Here is a 23,887-nt window from a genome sequence, read left to right as displayed (position 1 = left end):
GGATTTTTTCAGGGCTATCACCTTATCGGTTTTAAAAGTGTTTTCATAAAATCACAAATAGCATTTGTAACTTATTTGTTCAGTTGCTGTTGACCTACTTGTGCAGGGGGGGCGTTCGCTCAATGCGCATGCGTACACTAGGCTAGCTGGCTGTCAACAAACATGGCGCTGCACAGAGGAGCCTTCAAACTGCTGCTAAACAACCGTTTCGTCTATAAATTCGCGCCGCTGGCTGCCCGCCCTGAGTCCAGCAGTTCTGCGTCCAAACAAGAGGCGTCGGGAGGGTCTGAGGTCGTCGGTGACCATTTAATATACACCGCAGAACACTTTGCCCTGAAGGAGTCCCTGAAGAAGGTACGTGTTAGCAGAGCTAGGAGCTCAGGTGAAGAAACCTGCAGGTGTTTGTGTGTGATTTATCAACTCTATGAAGAGCTTTGGTCACGAATAAAAGTGAAATAACAGTTGCTGTGTTGGTGTCAAGATACAGTTCCAGCCACAGAGAAGTAGGTGAGAGGTCAGTGATGTTTGTTTGCAGCGTTGCAGGTGATTTTATAGGATTTAGTCATTCTGTTTTTTAAGATTAACACAAAGTTAAATCTTGTCATCTTGTTATTATGTTTATTCTGTCTATTTTACTTCCAGACAGAGTTACTGATAATAAAGATATCATTTAATACATATATTATCTAATATATATGTAATTTTACTGTAGAAATTTGAAATAAATGATCATTAACTATAGTCATTATATGTAAATTATGACATTTTAAAAAATAAATTAAAAAAAATCCTTCAAAGGTTAGTGAAAAGACCTTGACTACTATCATGGTAAATTTGGAAAGACTTTACTGTATGCAACATATAATGACTGTATTTAATGATCATTTATTTCAAATTTCTACAGTAAATTTACTCCAAATTTACCAAGATAGTAGTCAAGTTCATAATCCGGTGGAATTTTTCATTAACCTTTTAAGAGTTTCATTCTATGATATTTAAAATAAATGTGTAGTTATTGACATATTATATAATGATATTACTTTCAAATTTACCTCTAAAACAGAGATTAGATTTTTGCTGTATCAGCGTCTTTACCGTTAGCTTAGCAATAGACGCACAAGGTTTTTTTAGTGACTTGACGGTCGTTAGCGGATTGTATGACTGATATTAAAAAACAATGTGCCCTAAAAATAAATTACATCATAGCGAAAACTCTTACATCTTATCTGAATAGATTCCTTTCAAAGTTTGAAAAGAACTAGAATCTCTTGTTCATTGTTACTATTTTTATTTTTATTTAATATTTTGGATTCACCTTTATACTTGACATCGAAGACCACATAATAAGATGGTGTGCGTAGAATCAATATTGGGTAAAGTGTCTTGTGACATCTATAAAGACGTGTCTGACGCTGTGATGTACAGTAGCAACTATTCTATTCTAGTTCAAAGATCACCATCTACAGATTTCAAATGTATAAATCAATTACCCAGAGTGATTTAGTACATTTCTAAATTAAAAGGCTTGACTGAATATTTGGTATTTCTTCTGAATATTCACTCTACATTTTTATTGAATCGGTCAGTCTAAGTTGACTTGAATCAGCGTTATCTAATTTATATATATAGATTTATATACATATTATATATCAGGGTTCTCACCAGGATTTTTTCAGTATTTTTTTTTTCACAGCGTAGGGGGAGCTGTCCTTGGCGCAGTCGCGGGGCTAGCACCAAGGCCTGAGTACTGTTGTGGTGTCCAGGGTCCCACCACCTGGGAAATGTGTTACTTCTAAGACTCTGAAACACTATTTCTTGCATTTTAATGGCCAAGTTTTGTGAAATAAAGGCAGAAAAAAAAGAAAATCCCCCCTACGCTGCTTAAGACAAGGCGTTGGGGCCCTATTCACACCATAGGGCAGGGGTCGGGAACCTTTTTGACTCAGAGAGCCATGAAAGCAAAATATTTGGAAATTTATTTCAGTGAGAGCCATATAAATAATATTCAGATGTAAGAATCTGTGCTTGACACGAATTCAAGCCCTTTTCCTTTGTTCATCAAAATCAACAAAGAATTCAGACGGGTTCATCCCTTTCCATGCCTCAATTTCAATATGTCCATCATATTTAAATGAAGCACAAGACTAAAATTTCTCCATTTCTGTGATCATGAAAAAACAAAAACAAATGAAAACATGAATTCAAACTAACAGTTTATATTTGTTAATCTTAAACATTTCTGATATGAATCACACAAGTGGATTAATTAAATTTCAGATGAAGTTTAACGAGAATAAAACTGTTCATCAGTAACTTCACATCATCATCGCTTTGTCTGATCGTCTCTGACGTCATTAGAATGTGTGGCTCACCTGCACCTGTTTAACGTGTTTGTGTTTCTGCGTATTCTTATTACATTCGTGAGATAAAGGTAATTTACAAATAGTCATCATGTGATGGTGTATTAATGCAAGTGTGTTTTAAGGACCGCGATCACAAAAGGAAAACCAGCATTTGTTGCGCTTTCATTGAAACCTGCAGCTTAACCTTGATGGACCTGACATCATGTTTCTGTGACTCTCGTAGAGAAGAACCTGAAGCGATCAAACGCGCATTATTTTGTTTGATATATTATTTAAAAAATAACAAGCTTATAATTCTATATCGTTTTTCTGAATTGCGTAAAATGACTGTCGCACGTTTTGCTCTTTTTATTCTCGATTCATATGATCTTTTCCGTGCGTTCAGTGGAAGAGGCACAAGCTCTGATTGGCTGCTGTGCATGTCAATCAAATTTTCAACCAATCGGCACAATAACCATTTGATTGACATGCACAGCAGCCAATCAGAGCTCTCTTTACTATTTTCTTATATCATATTTTATTAAAACACGCGATCTACTTGCAACAGCTTCAAGACGTATTCAACGATCAACGTATTGCCCACCCCTGAAACAAGTGATAATATTTTATGTTTTGTTTTATGTTATTTTCTGCGAGCCAGATGCAATCATCAAAAGAGCCACACCTGGCTCGCGAGCCATAGGTTCCCGACCCCTGCCATAGGGTATCAAATCACATTGTAGGGGGCCCCTATGCTGAATGGCACTTATACAGTAATGTAAACTGTAAAAAAACAATTTAACTTTGTTTTTAGTTAATTGGCAACTTTACAAAAAACATGTAATCGCAATTTAATAAAAAAGGAAAATAGATGTTCTCACAGGAAAAGTTATTTTATAAGGTAAGAAAAGATCATTATAATAATTTGAACCACTAAGTAAAAGTTGTTTGTGATATACAATCTTGTTGGAATTGACTTAACATATTCAAATTTGCAAATGTATGCAGAGCTAGAAATATAAACGGTTCTATTTTTCCCTAATAAGCTGAGATTCCCATCCTTCATTATGTTAAACATTTGTCTCGCTAGAGCATATCATCATTGCAAATTATTATGGGATGAAATATTGAGACGTAATTAGTTATCAAAATGACTCATACAGGAAAGCATTACTAGACAGACACACTAGACAAAGGCTGTAAAAATAACAGCAAGAACCCAATTTAAATCTGGCAGCAGAGATGTTGCGGTAAATGAAGGGAAGCTTGTTGTGTGACTAAAGCTGCCGAAGTATGCCATGAGGATGAAAATAACCTGGCACTGGGGAATTATGGGAAGGATGGAGATGTGAAAAGGGAAGGCAGAACAATATGTTGTTAGCGCCGGAAAAGGAACTTGAGGGAGTGTAGTTTATTAAAAGAATTCAGTGTATTATGGGGGTTTTTATGATGAGAAATAGAAAAGGTAATAGGAAATCCCCCTGCGGGGCAGGAAGGTCGCACATTTATAGTAGTAAAGTTGGTCGGCTTTGGTCCTGAATGTTTTATACTTCCTATTTCATTGCGCAGTAGACCAAGGGAAGACAATTACCATAAGAAAACAATAATATTTGTCTATATGTATTAATGATAAGAGATACTGTTTTCAGTGCAAATGGCAGTAATTGCTCTAAATCATCTCTACAAAGGTACTACAACCATGTTCTTTGATACTTATATTTAAGTAGAAGTTTTTCCCACTGAGCCCATCCAAGAATTGATATTGTATGAGTAAATGAATTGTGCTTGTTTAGTAGGTGAAGTTCTGATTATGTATTTTGGAACCCTGTTTAATTGTGCCTAATATTTCTGTGATTCACTTCAGCATCGCTACTCGTATAGTGACTGTTAATCTGTAATGTTAAACATGTAATAAAAGTGTTTACTGAAATACATTAAACTACTCTAAAACTTTACAGATTGAGCTTGGTAGTTTTGGCCTGTCTACCATTTCTGCTCTGATTTCTAATTCATTATTTCATGTGGTGTTGCACAGCATTTCCCATTATTATTGTTACCGAAACTAACCAACTAGCAATACTAGCGACATTGCATTTCCTACTTGCGTAATACTCTTTTATTGGAACTGTAAAAGAAAAACAATCAGCCCACACTCGCATCAGCAGTAAATAAGCCGAGATAAGATAAAATGCCTCCATTTGCACAACATCAGTAAGGTGTTTCCTGCCCTGATGTTAAAAATATCCTCTTATCTGTAAGTCCCCAAACATACGGCCATTGAAAGAGTAGTAATAGAATACATCGACATCACTCTTGACAGTATGTAAAATGGATCACACTTAAATCAGGATGAGCTTGTAACGGTTTGAACAAAATGTTTCTCACTTTGCAGAACATTAAACTTGCCACTTTCAAAAAGTGAAACGTTCTCTTCAGAATGCTTCGTTCTTCATCTGTGCACCAAATGGAAGAGAAACTGCTGTGGAATTCACTGCACATGATGGTACACAATAACCTCTGAGAGACGATTAGGGAACCCTCCCTAATGTTTCTCTTTCCAACAGCAGGTCAGCCCTCCCTTTTCCTCCTCAGCTCTTAAAAACACTAGACTATAATGAGCGCCTTTACTTTTAGAGATTGTTCTATTATGGTGTGTCTATGTGATGAATTGACTGTAAGGCTTGGGCTGCTTTTATCGTGTGTTTTGACGGTCAGGAGGCCGTCCCAAGTCCACTGTCTTATTGAGTTGTTTCATGATCAATGTTTTCCTTGGCTGTTTGAATCAATAGTCGGTGTGTGTAGTTCGGATAAAGACCACGTGTGTGTGTTGATCTGTGGTCTGGCAGTTTCCCTTTGTTTTCCATTGAATAGCACAATTGGAACAAAATTGGCTTGTGGAAAACAATGTCGATGTAACGGCTCATGAGCTAACTTAAATGGAAAGGGCAACTTTGGTTGTTTAGTGTAGAATGGGAGTCTGTCCAACAGGAGTGTTAATGAGGCAAATGCTGGCATCAAAACAACTGTTGGTGTAAGATCATTTTTATTGTACAATTTCTATCCTATTGTTACTTCCAAAAATGTTCCTGAAAGGGTGCTCAAAAATGAAGCTACATTCTTTTACAAAAAAACGTAAATAAAAGTTGTGTTTACATTATACATGCACTTTGTATGAGTTTAGTTCTGTCAGTATAAATTGGAACTATTATTTGATTCAGAAAAGTAGATTAGAATTAAGATTTGTACATTCATCTTTTTTTTTTTTACAATCACAAACCCTACAGGAATCCTTTATCAGAGCCTTTTCTTTTAAACCCTCTAATAGAAATGAATAGGAGGCAGGGTTACAAGTAATGTTAGTTTTCATGTATACCAAGAGAAAACCTCGATTTAAAAAATAATCTTCTAAATTATTTTGATTCATCAACAAATTGAAAAACATTGAAATACCATGGCTTTTAACATTTGATCAGAGTGGGCAGTATATACAAAATATAAATCCTTGATTTATTTTAAATCAAAGGATTTTAAATCTGTTATTACCATCCATCAAACTTTTTGGAGTGTAACATACTGTAGTAATTATAGGAACGCTGGTTTTACTGACATGCATTCATTGTTATGCCTCTTTAAACATGAATTTTCCCTTCAAGAGTCAGTTGTGTTTAAAACATTAGAGGTTTCATTCTTTATGGGGGGCATATGGTCGTGCCTGAGCCATTTTTATGGAGAGGTTTAACAACAGGAATTAACTGTCTGGCTAGATCGATTTTTAACTCTGTGCACTTTTTAATGTATTAAATGGTTTATTAAGTCGTTTATTAGCATTTATTACACAATATAAAACTCATCCTGCTATGGAAGTATGGATTAAAACTCTTCCTGTTGACCACTTCCAGGATCTCAGAGTGACTCATGTCATGTCAGGGTCAATTTCAAAGCCTCTCGTGGATTATTTTTAATCACCTGCAGACATTGTGTCGCTGAGTCACTCACACCGGCTTAGAGTACAATAGTGGGTATGGTTGGAGCAACATGGATCATTGCGCCATTTTAAATTTTTTCTTTGTATTCTTAAATGAAGAATTTTATAGAAGCTAGGACCCAATTTCCGTCATGAAGAAGTAAATATGCTGGTACAGTATGTATAACAGGACATGAAAGCTATAAGGGGCGTCAAGATTGAGGCTAAATCTCCCATTAAGACATGTCTTAGTATGCTTGAGGCTGTTGTGATAGTGCTGTTGCAGTACGAGCCTGATAACACGCTCACATAATAAACTTGCCAGCCATGCATGCCATCACTGTGTTCACCGTTTTCATCACAATAGATTCAGCATGTGAAACATTTTCCTTGCCGTCCTCTACTCATTGAAATGTAATAGCTTATCTTGCTGCTGTTTGAGATAGATTACTTTGTCTCATACATTGATGCGCATCCCTCAGCGGGGAATTCACGTATATATGTATCTGTCGTATGCCTTTCTCGTCAAAATGCCACCATATAGGTTTCCATTACAGCTGGGAGATGATACAGCGGGGCTGTCACTTGATGCACGGCTTCTCTGGAGAAATGTGTAAATATTGTAAATGTGGAGAACAAAGATGAATCTCCAGCGCGATAAACCAACGCATAATATGTCCCTCCTATTGTGTTTGCTCTGCAGATCATCGACCAGGAGATCAACCCATATGTGGATCAGTGGGAGGCTGAAGGGAAGTTTCCGGCACATAAAGTCTTTAAAATCTTAGGGACTGCAGGCTTCCTGGGAGTAAACAGACCAGTCGGTAAGAAACAACATTTTTTTTCTGTGGCATACTTTAAATAAACAATACAAAAGTAACCTTAAGCTATATACCACATGTGTCAAACTCAAGGCCCACCAAGTCGTTTTATGTGGCCAGCATACAGATATTGTGGAAAGCGTTTGGTGAAGGAAAACAAACCTAGAGATAAATATGATAAATTAAGACTAATAAAATGAAAAGACAAAATAACAATATATCTGCAGTTTGGTCATTTGTTTGGCCCTGCAACCTTGTTTACTAAAAGATTTTAACCCCTTGCATTTTTGAGTTTGAAACCACTGCAATATACTGCACATATGTTAGCCTCAGACAGAACATGTGTTACACGTTTTTACAAGTTGTCATTGTGACTAAAAGGTTAAATGTTTTATGTGCTGCTTGAGAAAATGTTTACATAAAGTGTACAGTGTGTTTGTCTGTATGTGCCCGTTTTTAAAGGAAGAATGAATAAAAATATATACGTAGTTATAAAATAATGATCAACCACACAGGGAGCTACTGAGGAGCACCTAGCATATGGTCTTCTTTCCATGTGGCTTGGTCCGACTGAAAATACAGTGTGGATGTGTAAGGTTTGAGAAGGACCAACTAGATGTGTTTGGACTCTAGGGACTGTACTGTATCCCTCCTCTTCATGTACCTGCTCTTGAAGGAGTCCCTAGGTGGAGAACTGGAAAGTGCTTCTACTGGTAACTCCATTGTTTTGCTCCGGGACTTTAAAACCCTTGTAGGCCACGATGATGTAAATTGGAGAGGTGTGATCAAAATGCTCGACCTCACGGATCTCAACCTGAAAGGTGTTTGCGAGCATTTATGTTTGAGCATTAGGAAGTCCATAAGTGAACGAGGCAAAAACAAGTCGCACTTAGCCGCACCTCGATGATTAACTCTGTGAAGAGGGAATTAAGAGTAATTTCATTTTGTGACTATAATTGTCGTAAACTTCATGTTCCTGCCTCGGTGTTACATTGCTATAGAGACGAGGGATTTGTTTTCATCAAAGCAGCAACAAAAAGAATATTTTGCACAAATGACCCAGTTGCAAAATAATGCCGAGACATTCTGTTAAGGCAGGTCTTGCGTGTGATTCCACAAAGGCCTCAAACCATCTTCAGCTCAGAAATGCTCTTTGCTGAATAGGAAACATGTTTAAAACATTTGTAAAGCTGCCACTTTGGAAATATGACCTCTGGGAAATATATCACTTTGTATACATCGCTCCTTCTTGCCACAACAGTTTTAAGTTTACCTTTCACCCATAGATCCTCACATTAAACAGAATAGTATAATCTTTTCAATTATTATGTTGTTTTTTGCTGTTGCACTTTGAGGGTATTTATATTTTAATTGACTACTAAATAAAATCAGTTGGGATTACTTACTTACTTAAAGATGTAATTATCTGTTAACTGTTTGGTTTTCAATTTTTTTCGAGACGCTCAGGTGTTTGTGTCTGGATGCCCAGCTTCTGTAACCACAATTATAAATCAGTTGAGTTGCAAATGGTGTTGGCGCGCCATAAATATTGGCCAGTGGAAACCAGGAGAAGACAGCGAAGACTAACTGTTCTGTCAGGGATGGAATTCTTCTGTCCAAGAAGGAAATGAAAAAGAGTGAGAAAGATTTATAATTTAAAGTTGTGGCTTAAAATTTGCTTTAACATGGGGATCGGTGGGCCAAAACAAATCCCTTCGCAGTGGAAATTGAGGAGTTGTTCGTGTGCATTTCTGGTCGTCTGCTGCGAGGGCTCTTGGCAGGTCTCGTTTACCAATGAATCCATGTCCCATTATTTTTCTCTCTGACAGCCATACATTTCATCCAGTCTGGTTCTGAAGCGCTCCCTCTGTGTTGATAAGTGCTGGTGTCACAGCAACATCCCACAGCTGTCTGCTACATTATACTCCATTTCCAGATGTGTTTCCAGCTGTGTTTGCGCTGTAGATTGATTTGAGGGGAACAGGTTTAGAAGAGTGTAGATAAGATCAGATGTTTTAGAATTTGTGAGCAGCTGGAACTTTTTTTTAAACTCTTTCATCAATTTTATTAAAGTCATCTCATCACTGTATTTAAAAGAGGATATCATTTGACTGATGGTCACCCCAAGAAAGTGTAAAAAGATAGTAGTCTAGTTGTTGAGGTAGCAGGCCAACAAAGATTGTATACTTCTTATTGTTAAATTATTGCAGTACTGAAGAGAAACAAAACGGGATAGCATCCAGGCGGCCAAGTGTTGGATCAGTAAGTCCTGAGAGTAGTGATTAGGTTAGAGAGGGATGCTGGGGGAATTATAAATGTGCTGAGTCCACAAGCCTTGAATTAGTTGGCAGGATTAAAAAGGCCGAACATCTCAGTGGAGCAATGCAAAGACACTTTGAATTAACAGGTTGAAGAATCCCTATTTCATTTTTGCTGCACTTCACATAGGTCAGGTTTGAATGAAATAAATCTGAAATATTCTCGCGTAAAGGTCAGGAAAAGGTAATTGCACAATAGAAAGTCCTGACAAAGACATGATACACAATGAATCCAAGTAAATGGATTCACAGGGATTTGTGAATACAGTCTGATAAAGAAATAATGTTTCTATTAAAGAAGGAAGAACAAATATACGTTTGGTATCTGTGTACATTGCCACATGCTTCAGTCGTTAATAAGACAATGTCTCTTTCCCAAAAAGATTAATTTATAAAAAACAACAGATTTCTATTTCTGTGTATCATCCTTTTTACTTTGTACCCACCCATCCGTCCTATATTTTCTTTTCAGAACTATTTTGTGCCATAAATAAAGAAAAACCAAAAAGTAAATAACAATGATGTTCAATAATTAAACTGGAAAAAAAATGGATTAATATTTAATAAGCGATTCTTTGTCAATGGTAACTCAAAGGGGTCTTACTCACAAGTGAGTGAAGAATGAAGCTAGAGATCAGCAGGCGAATTGCGATGCAGGGTACACCGTATTGTAGTCAACCGAAAGTAAAGTTGAAATGCAAAACTCTCGATATACCGGTGAATCTACCCCACTACATTCACTTATGGTCAGTAGCGGAGGGTAGTAACGGAAGAATCAAGATTGGTAGGAGTTTTCTCTGCAGATTCAGTCCTGGTAATGCCTCTGGCTCACCTGGAAAAGAGCTGGATGAAGAAGCCAGGGAGAGAAAAGGCTTGACCTAAGCTGCTTTCCCAACGACGGGGATGAGCGGTAAAAGGCCAAGACAACTTCTTTTGCAGAACAGACACAAACGCATAAAAATGGAAAATGTCATCTAGTTATTAGAATGTAAACAAACAAAAAAAAAAATTAATGATGATGCAAGACGTTGAAGCATTAAAGTTTTAACCATCTTTAATTTTCATACAAAGATGGAGTGTGCTTTAACCAAAAGTGTACTTGCACAGTGTCGTACACATCTCATTCATTCAGTGTTGAAGGCCACCGCTTTTAAACCTTTTTTTTTTTTTTTGAAAGACTGCTGTAGAGAATCATTTTGATTCATAAAAGAAAAAAATTGAATTGGCTTTGTTTACTTGATAAATTAGTCATAAGTAGTTTCTCAAAATGTGCTGAGTGAAGTAGACTTTCCACGGGGAAAAAAAATGTTTCTCCTTTTATTCCAGTTTCCTTAGTTTAGGGAAAACATTACTATGAGGACAGGAAGTTTTCACTGAAACTGTTGAGAGCGAGACACTGACGACCTTTGGCAATTGCCCGATTTCCTCCACCCTGACACGGAGGTATCTTCAGTCCACACTGCGCAAATGACCTTGTGTGCTGCCACACCAGATAATAAAACCTGGCAGCCGCCCCGGCTTCCTACGCTTGGAAATGGGTTTTACCCTGAGCAATATTCTGAGAAGTGTGTCCAAATAGATGAGTTTTATGTTGTTAACATGAAGTTCTTTTCACTCCTGCGTCATATTTATCGTGCATAATTATTCACATTTACGTCAGAATAATCTGAGTAATGCACTGTGATGTTATTGGCTCACACCCTATAACACCTTTTGGTATTTACCCAGACATATTTTAACACTCTACGTAATGTGGCAGCGACGCTTCAAGAGCTACGAGTCAGTAAATGAACGTTATTCAGCTCAACACCTTTTAAGCGAGTCGCTCCGTTCCTCCACACATGCTCACATCTTGTGAATCAGTTGCTTACTGTCCCCTGCTGATGAGAGCGGTGGACATCTGCTGTTCAGGAGAAGCATATGGCTTGTGGATTGACATTTGTGTCAGATATTGTTTGTTTTTCTTCCGCTTGCTTGTTCAAGCAGACGGCCTGCTGTTTTCTTTAAAGCTGGACAAAACTTTCCCTTAGTCCCCCATTTTCTTCCCGCTGGGTTTCAGAGCGCCATATCGCTGCACCTGCTTCCTCTTATTTTTGGCTGCCCTATTCTCCTGTTGCTTTAGCTTCTCTCTTCTGTTTGGCCCAGTTAATTTACCCCTCTTTTCTTTCATCCTCTCAGCCGCATCCTGACAGAACACCCAGCTAGACAGGCGATAATAAACCCTCTTCACCACTTTTTCAATTTGTTCTCCATTTACATATGATCAGTCAGTGTTGCTGGTATCCATCACACGCACCCGCTCCATTATCCTGAATCTAAAAGACAAAAATCTTTAAAGCTGTAAATCTTTTTTTTTTACTCCAGCTTGTGGCTGGACTCATCTAACATAAAAGGTTTACTTCATAAAGCATCCATCTTTCAAGACTATCTATTCATGGGCAATTTTCCACCATTTTCTACATTATTATGAATAATACTTGATACCTTTACTTGCCAATTTCATGTAAAAAAAAAAAAAGATCAAAACTTCCAGGGAAAGTGTTATTATGGTTGGAAGGGAGCCACTGGTGATCAAAGGCAAAAAGAAACCATTAGTTCTACTTGCCGTTTTATTTCCACTTTATGCATCTATCTATGAAAACTCTTCACAGCTAAAATGATGAGAATTTATTCTGTCCACTAGAATATTATGTGCTCATTTTGGTTAGAACATAACTGCACTTTTCCACCTTTTAACCTGTGTGTTCTCTGGTGCTGGTGGAGATGGGTTTGTAGAACTCTGGAGCCAAATTCAAATGTGAAGTGTCCCTGTTGCTGAACAAGTACAAAATGAAGAAGTGAATAGAGACCCTTCATGTCAGGGTAGCATTGAATTGCCCTTATGTGGTGACATATGAAAGAAGGGGGAGGTATGTGAGGACAGTGCTGGAGATAATGAAGACAGCGCGGCAGTATGAATGTTACACAGTTCAATACGTAACTTCTTTATGTCCCCTTTTTCTCTCTCCTAGTTGAAAAGTCACATCCCCACAAGGTCTATGAGACATTCTTTTAAAGGATAGAACCCTTTTCAATTCCCAGCTGCTAACAATGGAAGAGAGTGATGCTGCATGTTGCTGTAATCACTATAATAAAAATGTGTTTATCTGATATTGCTTTGCCTTCTTCTTTTTCACAGTATGTTGAATGTTGTCCTACTGAAAACAAAAAAGCTTCCATCCACTCAACATAACTCTGTTTCTCTGTTGGTAATCCAATTGGGAAATCGGGCTTTAGTTGTCTTCACAGCCAGTAGTGGTTGAAAAATGTTATATTTACTCTGCTTTGTGTGTGTTTAAAACAATATATTCTGTAGCGTCTAATCAGCTGCTACTTCTTTGTCAGGTCCCAAATTGGATTTTGTTTGAAGATGTTTATATCCTTCAGGGGAAACTGACGAAGCAAAAATAAAATATAATACTATATTCACAGATAGAAATATTATAAGCATAATATTCTTGAAGTAAACCATTCACTTGGATACCATACATAAACATTACATGTGCATTCATTCATTTTCACTTATTTCCTCAATGGGAACAAGGAAGGCTGGAACCTATCCCAGCTGCTAAGGGTGAGAGGCGGGGGACAACCTGAACACCACTGCCTCAACGAGTCACGAAAAAAACACCATTCCACACCTACAGATAATTTAAAGGGCTCAGATTGCCTCTGTTTTTGGACTGTGGGGGGAGACCTGAGTTCCTGGTGTTAAACCATGTAATGGTGCAAACCCCACAAACGACAGCGACGCTGGAGAGATGTTTGTATCATAAGAGAATCTCTTATTGTTTTCAGAGTATGGAGGCTTGGGACTTGATTTCAGCTACAGCGTGGCAGTTTCAGAAGAGTTGGGCAACATCCGATGTGGGGGGATCCCAATGGCCATTGGTGTCCAGACTGACATGTCAACCCCTGCACTGGCAAGGTACCCACGCCTCTATGAATCGTATTTTAGCCCACGTAAAGAAGTTATACTGAACTGTGCATCAAATTGTGAAGAAGTGAATTAACCTGCAGAAATATTACCCTGAAAGTCAACTCATCCTCATGTCGACTAAAGGTTGGGATTATTTATAGAGTAATCTGTTCCTTTTTTAGAGTCATGGGCAAGAATTTAAATTTATTTTAATGTTGCGTCTAGCGCCCAGTTGTCTTCATCTTTGTCTAATAAGACACATTATACATCCAGGCTTGTTTTTAGTGCTTCTAGGCGAGCTGCTAGGCCATCATCCTAAATCACTTGCAATGTGATTGAATGAGGAAAGACGCCCACAGCTGCTGAGAAACCGATAACTTCTGCTACAAGACTTGTTCAAGATTCTGAACTATTCCTAATGTTAGGGTTTAATACAAGATGGATACTACAGAGGACCACGGAGGTATGTTTTTTTTTACTGCATCATTTTGTAAGGTGAAGACGACGACAACTGAGCTCCAGTCGCTCCATTAAAATGAACAAACATTTTTGCCTATAAATCTAAAAAGGAACAGATTACTCTTAAAATAATTACAACCCTAAATCGACATGTGGGTGATTAGAAAATGGGTGAAATTTGAACTTTGTGTGAACTCTCACTTTAATTATGAGGTGCTAGTTGCATCCCTGGTAACAATATTTGCCTTAAACTGGCTCCAAATGAAAATGGGAAATCTCTTCTTCTAGTCTGAGCCTCCTGAGAGTTCTTTATTTTTATTCTCTTGTGCACATTTTAAGATCTTAGGTTATGTTTTATATGCCTATATACATAAATGCATGCATTTTTTTCAAAAGCTTTCCCAGTGTGTCCATGATTATTCACAAACTCTTCTGTGCCATCTGTGCAAAAGTGATGGCGAGTGTTTATCAAAAATTAAAGGCTGACTGCACTGCTGCACACACAGAAAACCATCTCAGTGCCGCTCACAGCAGTGTGTGTCTGTTTCCAAACCTTTTATATATATCTCAGTGGATGCATTGGAGCCCACAACCATTTGTTTGACCCTTTATCACTGATAACAAATTAATTTATTATATGCTTGGTTGCCCTTGTTGTGTAACTTGAGAGTCCCCGGAGTTTAATTAGACACTCCACATTCACTAGAATTCTATAAAAAAAAAAGAAGGAAGATTTAGGCAAAGTGTACGACTCTCCCTGACGCCTTCCTACTGGATTTGTTTTAGCTTCAAACTCAGTCTTTAATTAAATCATGCCCCTGCCGCTGCCACACACTGCTGTTGTTATTTGTCAATTTTAATGAACTCAAAGTAGTCGGGGGGGCTTCATAGAAGTTCAAGTTTTGTACTTTAGTTTTTAAGTGTCACCAAGCTCACTGGAGCAGACAAAATCCCTAAATGCTTTTATTTAGACGATAATAAAACCTGTTTAAACTGACCTCGCCACAATGAGTTTTCTAGATCATGAACTTAATGCACTCTAATAAATGTCTGTCGGAGACGCCTACATGCACAGGAGAAGTCGGAGCTGTATTTGTGTTCATGTGTGGAAATAAATTAATTCTCATTCTTTGGGGAAAGAGACGTTTGCAGAAACAGACACTGAACGAAGAAGAATGATGAAAGCATGTTGTAAAAGAGAAAAAGAAACAAAGATAAACACATAGACCATCACTCACAGACTGTGTTATACATTCACGGTAAGAAAGACGGGTGGATACACGCGCACAGAGAGAGAGGGAAAGATAAAGTACGAAATACAAGCAAGTATAGACCAAAATAAAGACGTGACATGAATCATACAAACATGAAAACAAATGAAAGAAATATGCAGTTATAAAGAAGCATTGAGTATGTTAGAAAGAAAGAAAATAGTACAAACAAATACACACAGAAATATGAGAAACAAAATATATCCAATCTTTTATACACCGATGGATGTATCCACGTGGAAAAAAAAAAGAAGAAAACTTAAAGATTGACGCATAGACCTACAAACATAATACAGTACATGTACAGTAAGATAAACAGGTGGATACACACACACCTACACACACACACACACACACACACAAAAGACAAATCGATTGGATATGCTGGATGTACTCGTTGAAAAATGGAAATGAAAATAAATATATACAGTATATGCATGCATACTGCATGCATACTAACACACACAGTGTAACACATGCACAGAAAAAGAGAGGGAACAAGATTGAGTAAAGGGATTACAATATATATCAAAAGACAGAACTGGAGCAGATACAAACACACACTAAAAAGAACAGGTAAAGAAATGTGCAGCGATAAACAAAGATAAATGGATCGGTTCGCAGAGAGTACAGATTCACACACACCCACAGACTGAAGAAGAATGATAAAAAGAAATAAAATCTGCTGGATACACTGAGGATGGATGCATGCTCCTTGAAAAAGACCTACAGAGAGAGAGAGATATGGAAAAACGTCCAATACAGACAAACAGTTAAAGGGTCACACAGAAAGATAAAGAATTAAAAAAGAACGAAAGGATAGAGTCACAACGATAATGGAAGACGTGCATAGAGATACACAAATAAAGTTAGAGACAGATGCACAATGGATACACAGAGAAGGACTGACAGTTGGACCCAGGCTGGAGGACACAGATGGAACCAGTTGACCGAGGGATTCTTGCTAAGTCTTTCCAGAGGATTGACAGCTCTGTCTCTCAACGACTTCATGATTGCATAAAGATGTTGTCAGCTCGCCACTTGACTGTCAAGTAATAAAAACAACCTTCATCGCACACCTCCCGAGTCGATGCTTAAGACGTAGAACAGGAACTAAAGGTGTTTTCGAGGATATACTCTGTTCCCTCTCAGACAAGTCCTGGTCTCAGCAAGTCAACAACTCATCCTAAGAAGCTTCAACTCTCATCTCTTTCTGCAGGTTTGGCTCAGATGAGATGAAACGGGAGTTTCTTCACCCCACCATTATGGGAGACAAGGTGGCCTGTCTGGGAGTGAGTGAAGTGGGAGCAGGCTCGGATGTCTCCAGTATGTCCCACCAACACAGTTCAAAAGAGAGAGCAACATGAGCGATCCACACTTTCCCTCATGACAGGTATCCTGACCAAGGCTGTGAGAAAGGGGGATGAATATGTGATCAACGGTGGAAAGATGTGGACCACCAACGGCACGCAAGCCGACTGGATGTGTCTTCTTGCCAACACCAGCGACGGACCGCCTCACAGGAACAAATCTCTCATCTGCCTCCCCATGAACCTGCGAGGTAGGATGAGGCTGAGAAAACAATGGAGGTTCCAAAAGTTGATGACTCCACTTTTATATAATCAGGCTTCCCGCAAGATTTTGCCCCAAATAATACTCACAGAACGTCACTCAGTCTGTTACAATTGTAGAAATGATGCCTTAAAATAATAATTAAACTGCAAGTATTATTTCAAGGCATCATTTTTACATAATTATGTTTTTTCTGTTCGACTTAGTTTGTAACAATTATGCCCCAAACTAATACTTACAGAATGTAACTAAATTTGTAAAATTGGCATAAGTATGTCCAAAACTAATAGTGAAAATTGTGATTGAAACTGATTTCACCCAAAAATATTGACAGAACGATACTTGGTCTGTAACAATTGAAAAATCAATCTGTGAAATAATTTTGAGAGATCGTAAGTTAAAGTTAGTAGCAATTGGCAAATTAAGCCCCCAAATAATACTGACTGATTGCCATTCAGTCTGTAACAATTGGAAGTTAAATCCCTAAAATAATATTGATGGAACGTAAGTGTGTCTATAACAATTAGCAAAAGTATGCCCCAAAATAAAACTGACTGGACATAACTGGGGTAAAAGTTCATTTTAATTTTATTATTGAAATTTTTAGACATTCTTTTTGCACCAGCATCATTTTTCGTATATCAAAACCCCCATAATAACCTAAAGGCTCTAGACTTTAGTTGATCTCCAGGCTGAATGTTTTCAAATATACTTCAGGAGTCCACATCGCTCGCAAGATCGACAAATTGGGTATGTGGTCGTCCGACACGGCGGAGGTGTTCTTCGACGACGTGCACGTGCCGTGTAAGAACCTCATCGGCCAGGAGGGGATGGGCTTCACCTATCAGATGCTTCAGTTCCAGGAAGAGAGACTCTGGGCTGTTGCTAACGGTAAGTTGGTCGCCCGTGTCAAACAATAATTTTTATCAGTTACCGTTACGGTCAAAGAGGGAGTTGAGGTCAAATATGAGATGACGTTGTTCCCTTTTCCAAAGAGGTGTGAAGATGATTGTTGTGTGACTTGTTGGAATCAGTAGACCCTGGAGATGATGAAGTGATGTGGCAGAGCAACACTTCAGCAAGAGTTCATGGCTGATAACAAGTCTGTGTCTGCCTCCCTCCAGTCGTCACCACCATGGACTTGGTCATTCAGGAGACCATCCAGTACACGAGGCAGAGGAAGATCTTCAAGCAGCCGGTGCTGCACCACCAGGCGGTTCACTTCAGGTTAGCTGAGCTGCAGACGGAGGTGGAGCTGCTGAGGGCGCTCCTCTATCACGCCACAGGTGAGGCCTCACTGACCGTCACGCTCGCCTTAGCCGTGCTGAGTGTCAACTGTGTCTTCCAGCGCTGTACATTAAAGGAAATGATGTCACCAAACTGGCCTCCATGGCTAAACTGAAGGCCGGGCGTCTGGCCAGAGAGCTGAGTGACAGCTGCCTCCAGTTCTGGGGTGGAATGGGCTACACCAGCGATGTTCTGGTCAGCAGGTTCTACAGGTGAGACGGCCCAGGAACCTTGTGTTTTCACACATATGTGTTTTAATTATGGATTTTACTGGGCAGGGCTCCCTAATTGGCAAGAATCTGGCGATATGATGTGTATCACGATACAGGGGCAACGATACGATGTATTGCAATACTGTAAAAGCATATAATTATCGGATTTTCCGAGTACTTGACTCTGGTGTTGCAAAATTTACAGGCTCTTGATGAAGTCGTAACTGACTTCAACTGTTGGTTTTAAAACCAAAATATGTCCAAACATCAGCTTTAAAAGCTGCTGGAGACGACTGTGTCCTCTCGTCCTCAGTCGATTCCAAGATCTCACAGGATTTCATTGTTCCTTTAGCTGTGTAGTACACATTGATCCCTGCCATCCAGCAGCCGGAAGTTTAATTTCAACACAAAAATTACCATAATATACCATAAATATTTGCATGTTAACTGTAGAAGAAATGTATGTATTATTATTTAAATTTTTTACATTACATCTTTATGAAATATGAACCATAAAGACCTATGATAAGAAATAAAGAAATAACATGTGATTTCAAAGCAATATATATTATTATTATACATTTTTTTTAATGCATAAAGTGCTGTTTAATATTGATACGGTGTCATAAAAAACAGCTATATTCATGTGTATGTATATTTTCTTTCTACCATAGTCACCAAGCCGGGGTGTTTGTTACCAATTCCTATGGAAATATGTATTTTAGAAACTTTCTATTGTATTGATAACTACTCAAATGTGTTTTGTTTAGAAAAAAACAAACCTATTCTCATGTTTCATATTAGCTTGTGGCTATTGACTCTTTAAGTACCCACACATTCGTTCATAATAAAGCGTTCAAATCACATTAATTCAAGACAGTAAAGTTGAGTAAAGTCTTTACACTGCTGAGGATTATTCAAACACAAACTGTATATTGGAACCATTTTGTTACACAGAGATAAGTCGAGAGCTCCTGCTGAGTCAGCATTATGACGAGAAATACAGTATATGTATTCACTCTTTTTTGCCAGTCATGCTTTTTTATTTTTGCTGTTTCTATCTAAAGGCTGGTGTGTGAATATAATGCTGAAATAATGTCAATTGAGGTGCAGGGAACTAACTTGGGCTACTGTAATCTAGTATGTATTTAGGACTTTGGCTGTGCAAGCAGAAACACTTTGAGAAACCATCTCTCCCTTTGCTTGTAACTGTGATCCATGCCTTTTCAAAGTCTAGTAACTACAACATGAAGTTATAATGAATGATTGACAGCTCCCACTGCAGCAGTTAATCAAACATTCTGGAATAATTTGCAATCAGGATAAGCCTCCTGTGAAGTCTTAGGCCGGAGCCTTCGTCGTTTCTCCTGCTAGTATTTTAGTAGGTCATGTGTGCGTTTCAGGTCGACTCTGTGCTGCCATCTAGTGTAGGGGTAAATCAGGAAACGATTCCTTCTGCCTGCTCGTTTATCTGGTGACATGCTTGCGCACATGACTACATATGAAAATGACCAACTGTTCTTCGTCACAGGGATTCCAGGCTGATCTCCATCGGTGGTGGAGCAGATGAAGTCATGCTCGGAATCATCAGCAAGTACATGGACACGCTCCCTAAGAAGTGACGTCATCAGATACTGACCCAATAATCTTGATTAATGAAGGTTATAATCACAAAGTGCAACTGGATTCCTCTAATAATGCCTTTTTTGATGTGAATAGAAACAGTTGAATGATATTATAAATATGGTTTAAAAGCCTTTTATAACAGCTCTAATACTTGTTTACTGTGATCAATGTTTTTAAATGTCTGATCTAAAGCAACTGGTACAAAAATCATTCATAATAAAATTAGTTTATTTACAATAAAACAATTTTAGCACAAGTACATCACTCTTGGTCTTCACTGGCTTGTACAAACTCCTACAACTAGATTATGTGCTGCATGTATTCAGTCTAACGTTAATACGATATCCAGGGCTGGTCATCGATCAGTGTCTCATTATAACTGCAATAAGAAGTTCAATACGTGAATCTCCTCAGATGTTTATCACCACCCTGGCATCAACGATATCAATCCCGTCTCCGTCAAACAATTATCTTGAGGAAACTGCAGGAGTTTGGAGCGCTGGTGTCATCGTGGTCTCAGTCCAACATGCGAGCGCTGTCATCGCAGCCTGATGAACCAGTAGAGGATGAAGAAGACGAAGAAGCAGAAGAGCAGCATGTAGCACAGCAGTTTAGCCTGGCTGCCTCTGGACAGCTGTTTGACTCGGCCTATGGTGGCGCCGAGGAGACCCCCCGTTGAGTCGAAGTCAGTGTCCTGAAGTGACAGAAACATGCATCTCATGTTAAAACTGAACAGGAAGTTCAACATTTCTGGTGGATCATTCTTTTATTGTCATGACTGATGATGAAAAATGTTCAATATTCAGTCAAATATTGACATTTGGAAGTGCTTCCGATACCAAAAGTAAACCTTATCTTTATTTTTGCCTGAGAAACCTGTAAGAATAATCCTTTTCTTTTTGATTTTTCAGCCAGACTTCGGCTTGCATAAGAGGCATCTTAAGAGGTCACACTTTTAATATCCGTTCACATTTTTCTTTAGTTCCTCCTAATATCTGTAGCAAATTGAAGTCTTGGCTCAGGTTGATGTTCTCCAAACACTTCTATGAGGCTGTTTTTTCAATATCTAACCTGTTAAGGAAGTATATCGTTTACGTTTTACTGACTTTTGTATGACCCAAACACGCTACAAATACATTAGAGCCATGTTATTTCAATAAACAGCGGCAGATTTCAAATGAGGATTTGTTTTTCTGCACCTTAAATCCAAACACTTAATGGTCATATCTTCTGGAAGATTTTTGTCCCAGACGTTTTCCAAATTCTGATGTGTGACAGTTAAATTACTGTCATTGCCGTGTTGTTTGGGTGCGTGTTTGTTCTTGCAGACATCAGAGTGTCAGCGCTGTTATTTTTGAATACTTAATGCTTCAGTCGTCACAGTGTGGCAGCACGAGAAAGTCAAACGTTGCAAGTGATGCATCAGATCAGACCAGGACAGAGATTTTATATGTGTTTCTATTATTACATCATTACTAGTCTCTGAATTATTACTATAGGGCTTTTGGTTTAGTTATTTTGGTCATTTGAGCATATATTCAAATAGTACATCAAAATGCTTGTGTAGTTGTTTTTTTTTTAAATTAAGGTACAATATAAAATATATAGTAAACTACTTTGCGCTTGATGGATCTACTGACTCCTTTAAGAAACATCTTAAGACGTTCTTATTTGTTCAGGCTTTTCCTTGATTTTTCTGGAACTCCTGTTGTGTTATCAGTTTTTATCTTGATCTTTTAAGTATATACTTTATTGAATATTGTTTTGATTGTTTAAGCGCTTGTGACCCTGGTCTGGAAAAGCGCTATACAAATAACAATTACTTACTAACGGTCATAATTGTTCGTTTATTTAGCTTTATTTTGTAATTTTTGCTAATTTATCTTTGCCTGAGGGCTCCTCACAACAACAACTGTTTAAAATGTAGTTGGCCACCACTATACTAGACATACTATACATCGACTGTTGCATCTTTCCCATTGAACAATGTTATCCAACAATATCCATCCAAAAACACAGCTCTGAATCCAACACATTCAATAAATCCCTATTTTATCCTTCAACATTTTTCAAAAGCTGCTTAATCTTTTAATGCGCATTGAAATGTTACTTTATTTAATAATTTATTCAGACAACAATACAACAGGTTGGACAGATTGGTCAGGAGGGCTGACTCTTTGTTATTTCGTTTGATCCATCTTTATAGTTTAACTTTGTTATCTCTTTGCACTTGTTCTTTTTATTTTGCCCTTTGTTCTTGCTTTCATGAAACTTGATGCATCTTTTATCGTCTGGACTGGAAATCTAATATATATTGGATTAATATAGTTTATCTAACGATCTTAAACTCACCATTTCATTGAGCATCTTATTCTGGTACTTGACTTCAGTTCCAATATCAATGGCAAGCTGTGGAGAAATGACAGTTACGACAGTGTTGTTGTTTCCATAATCAATCAATAATCAAAGGGACTCACACTCTTCATGGCGCTGACTTTGTACCTGAGACCCTCCTGCAGGCGCTCGTTCTCCTCCTCGTGAACACTGTGTCCACTCGCCACATAACTCCCGGGTCCTCCCTCACCTTCGGTACACATCAAATACACTCATATTAGCGAGTACTATCAACAAAACACCACTTTAAGATGTGAATACGTGTTAAATATGGCTGTTAGCGCGTCAAACCGGTATTCTAAAGTATGCTAACAACATTAGCATCAAAGGCTAACTAGCCTCAGAATGAAGGCAATAACATTTGTTTCTCACCCGTAGCGGGGCGTCTCATCCTGACACACTATAGTGGAAACTGTCCTGGTCTTTATTCACGCGTCTGTGATCCGTGGGGGAAAAAAGCGTTATTTCACGAGCAGCGCTGGACCAGCTGGAGTGAACAACGCCGATATGATGACGTGGAAATGCCACGACATGTTACGGTGGCCAGGACAGTCAAATCAAGGATACGAACAGTGACGTCAAATAGCAAATTATTTAATTTGTCAAAAAAAATGCAATTAAAGGAGGATAGATTCACTTTTAAAACACGTTTTATTATAATACTGTAGCAATAACTTAAATAATAAAGCCATTTATGTGTTGTTCTATGCTAGTTACCCTGAAGTTCAATTGTATTACATTTGTAATATAGTTAAATCATTTTCAATGATATTATTGTTATTATGGAATTAAAATGAAATGTTATATTAAATAAAATGAATTTAAAATTTAAATTTAATTTTGAATTCAAAATGAAAAATGAAATAAACAGGAAATTACGTTTATGATGCAATTTTTTTTTTTTTTTTTAAATGTTATTTTCTTTTTTATGTTCTCATGCAGAATAAATTTAAAATGAATTTAAAATGAATGAATGAAAAATGAAATAAACATGAAATTACGTTGATGGTGTTATTTTTCAATTTTTTATTTATGTTCTCATGCAGAATAAATTAAAAACTCCTTTGCTTCACCACATAACTAGAAAACAACACTTAGAAAAACCATATCAAATATAATATAAATGCTTATAGCTGTCAAATTCTATTAACGGAGATGAGAAAACTATTAGTTAATTCTTGTTTTAGATCCACAATAACCTGAATTACTTCACTTTTATATAATGGATTCAACATATTATTAATACTGATCTAACTTTAACGCTTAAAATTCAGTAAACGGTGAAAATTAAATCTAAAAAGCAATCACCACTTTTTCCACATTATTTTGTCTGATGCGAAATAAATTAAACATAATGTTTCCTCTTTTAAAATTCTTCACACTACTAGATTTGTAGTAAATCTACTTGATTCATGATTTGAAAAAACTTACATATGTACTTGTATATACTGTATAAGGTCCTAAAGTTGACATATTTCAAAGAAAGGATTCTCTTGAGCTACAGATCTGGTAAAGGACAGAGAAACAGTTCTGTTGCTTTCATGGTTGAAATAATCAAAGTCGCCTCCATTAATCCATCAAAAGAAGAGATAACACAAGTACCACTGAGCAAATGGCTGTGAATGCTTTTCATTCAGGTGGACATTATGCGGTATTGTGTGTC

General features: G+C 37.7%; 2 protein-coding genes across 2 annotated transcripts; one reads left to right on the top strand and one right to left on the bottom strand.

The window, feature by feature from the left end:
- The first annotated feature begins 151 nt into the window (after nucleotides 1-151).
- Nucleotides 152-20,089, top strand: LOC148084556 (putative acyl-CoA dehydrogenase 6). Its single transcript, XM_087787644.1, has 9 exons — nucleotides 152-354; nucleotides 7,010-7,130; nucleotides 13,283-13,412; nucleotides 16,353-16,459; nucleotides 16,527-16,694; nucleotides 17,423-17,596; nucleotides 17,830-17,991; nucleotides 18,054-18,204; nucleotides 19,736-20,089. Exons 1-9 carry the CDS (start codon nucleotides 163-165, stop codon nucleotides 19,824-19,826), a joined length of 1,296 nt encoding a protein of 431 aa, XP_087643770.1. The 5' UTR covers nucleotides 152-162; the 3' UTR covers nucleotides 19,827-20,089.
- Nucleotides 20,041-22,744, bottom strand: bet1 (Bet1 golgi vesicular membrane trafficking protein). The gene is made up of 4 exons (XM_087787645.1): nucleotides 22,597-22,744; nucleotides 22,308-22,414; nucleotides 22,183-22,239; nucleotides 20,041-20,524 (listed from the first exon to the last, which is right to left on the bottom strand). The coding sequence occupies exons 1-4, from the start codon at nucleotides 22,613-22,615 to the stop codon at nucleotides 20,369-20,371; spliced, it is 339 nt and encodes a 112-aa protein (XP_087643771.1). The 5' UTR covers nucleotides 22,616-22,744; the 3' UTR covers nucleotides 20,041-20,368.
- Nucleotides 22,745-23,887: the final 1,143 nt, after the last annotated feature.

The sequence above is a fragment of the Callionymus lyra genome, chromosome 3 (assembly GCF_982586985.1).
Source record: "Callionymus lyra chromosome 3, fCalLyr1.hap1.1, whole genome shotgun sequence".
NCBI lineage: Eukaryota > Metazoa > Chordata > Actinopteri > Syngnathiformes > Callionymidae > Callionymus > Callionymus lyra.
Note: the sequence above shows the minus strand (reverse complement) of the source record. Positions and strands in the feature narration are given on the sequence as shown.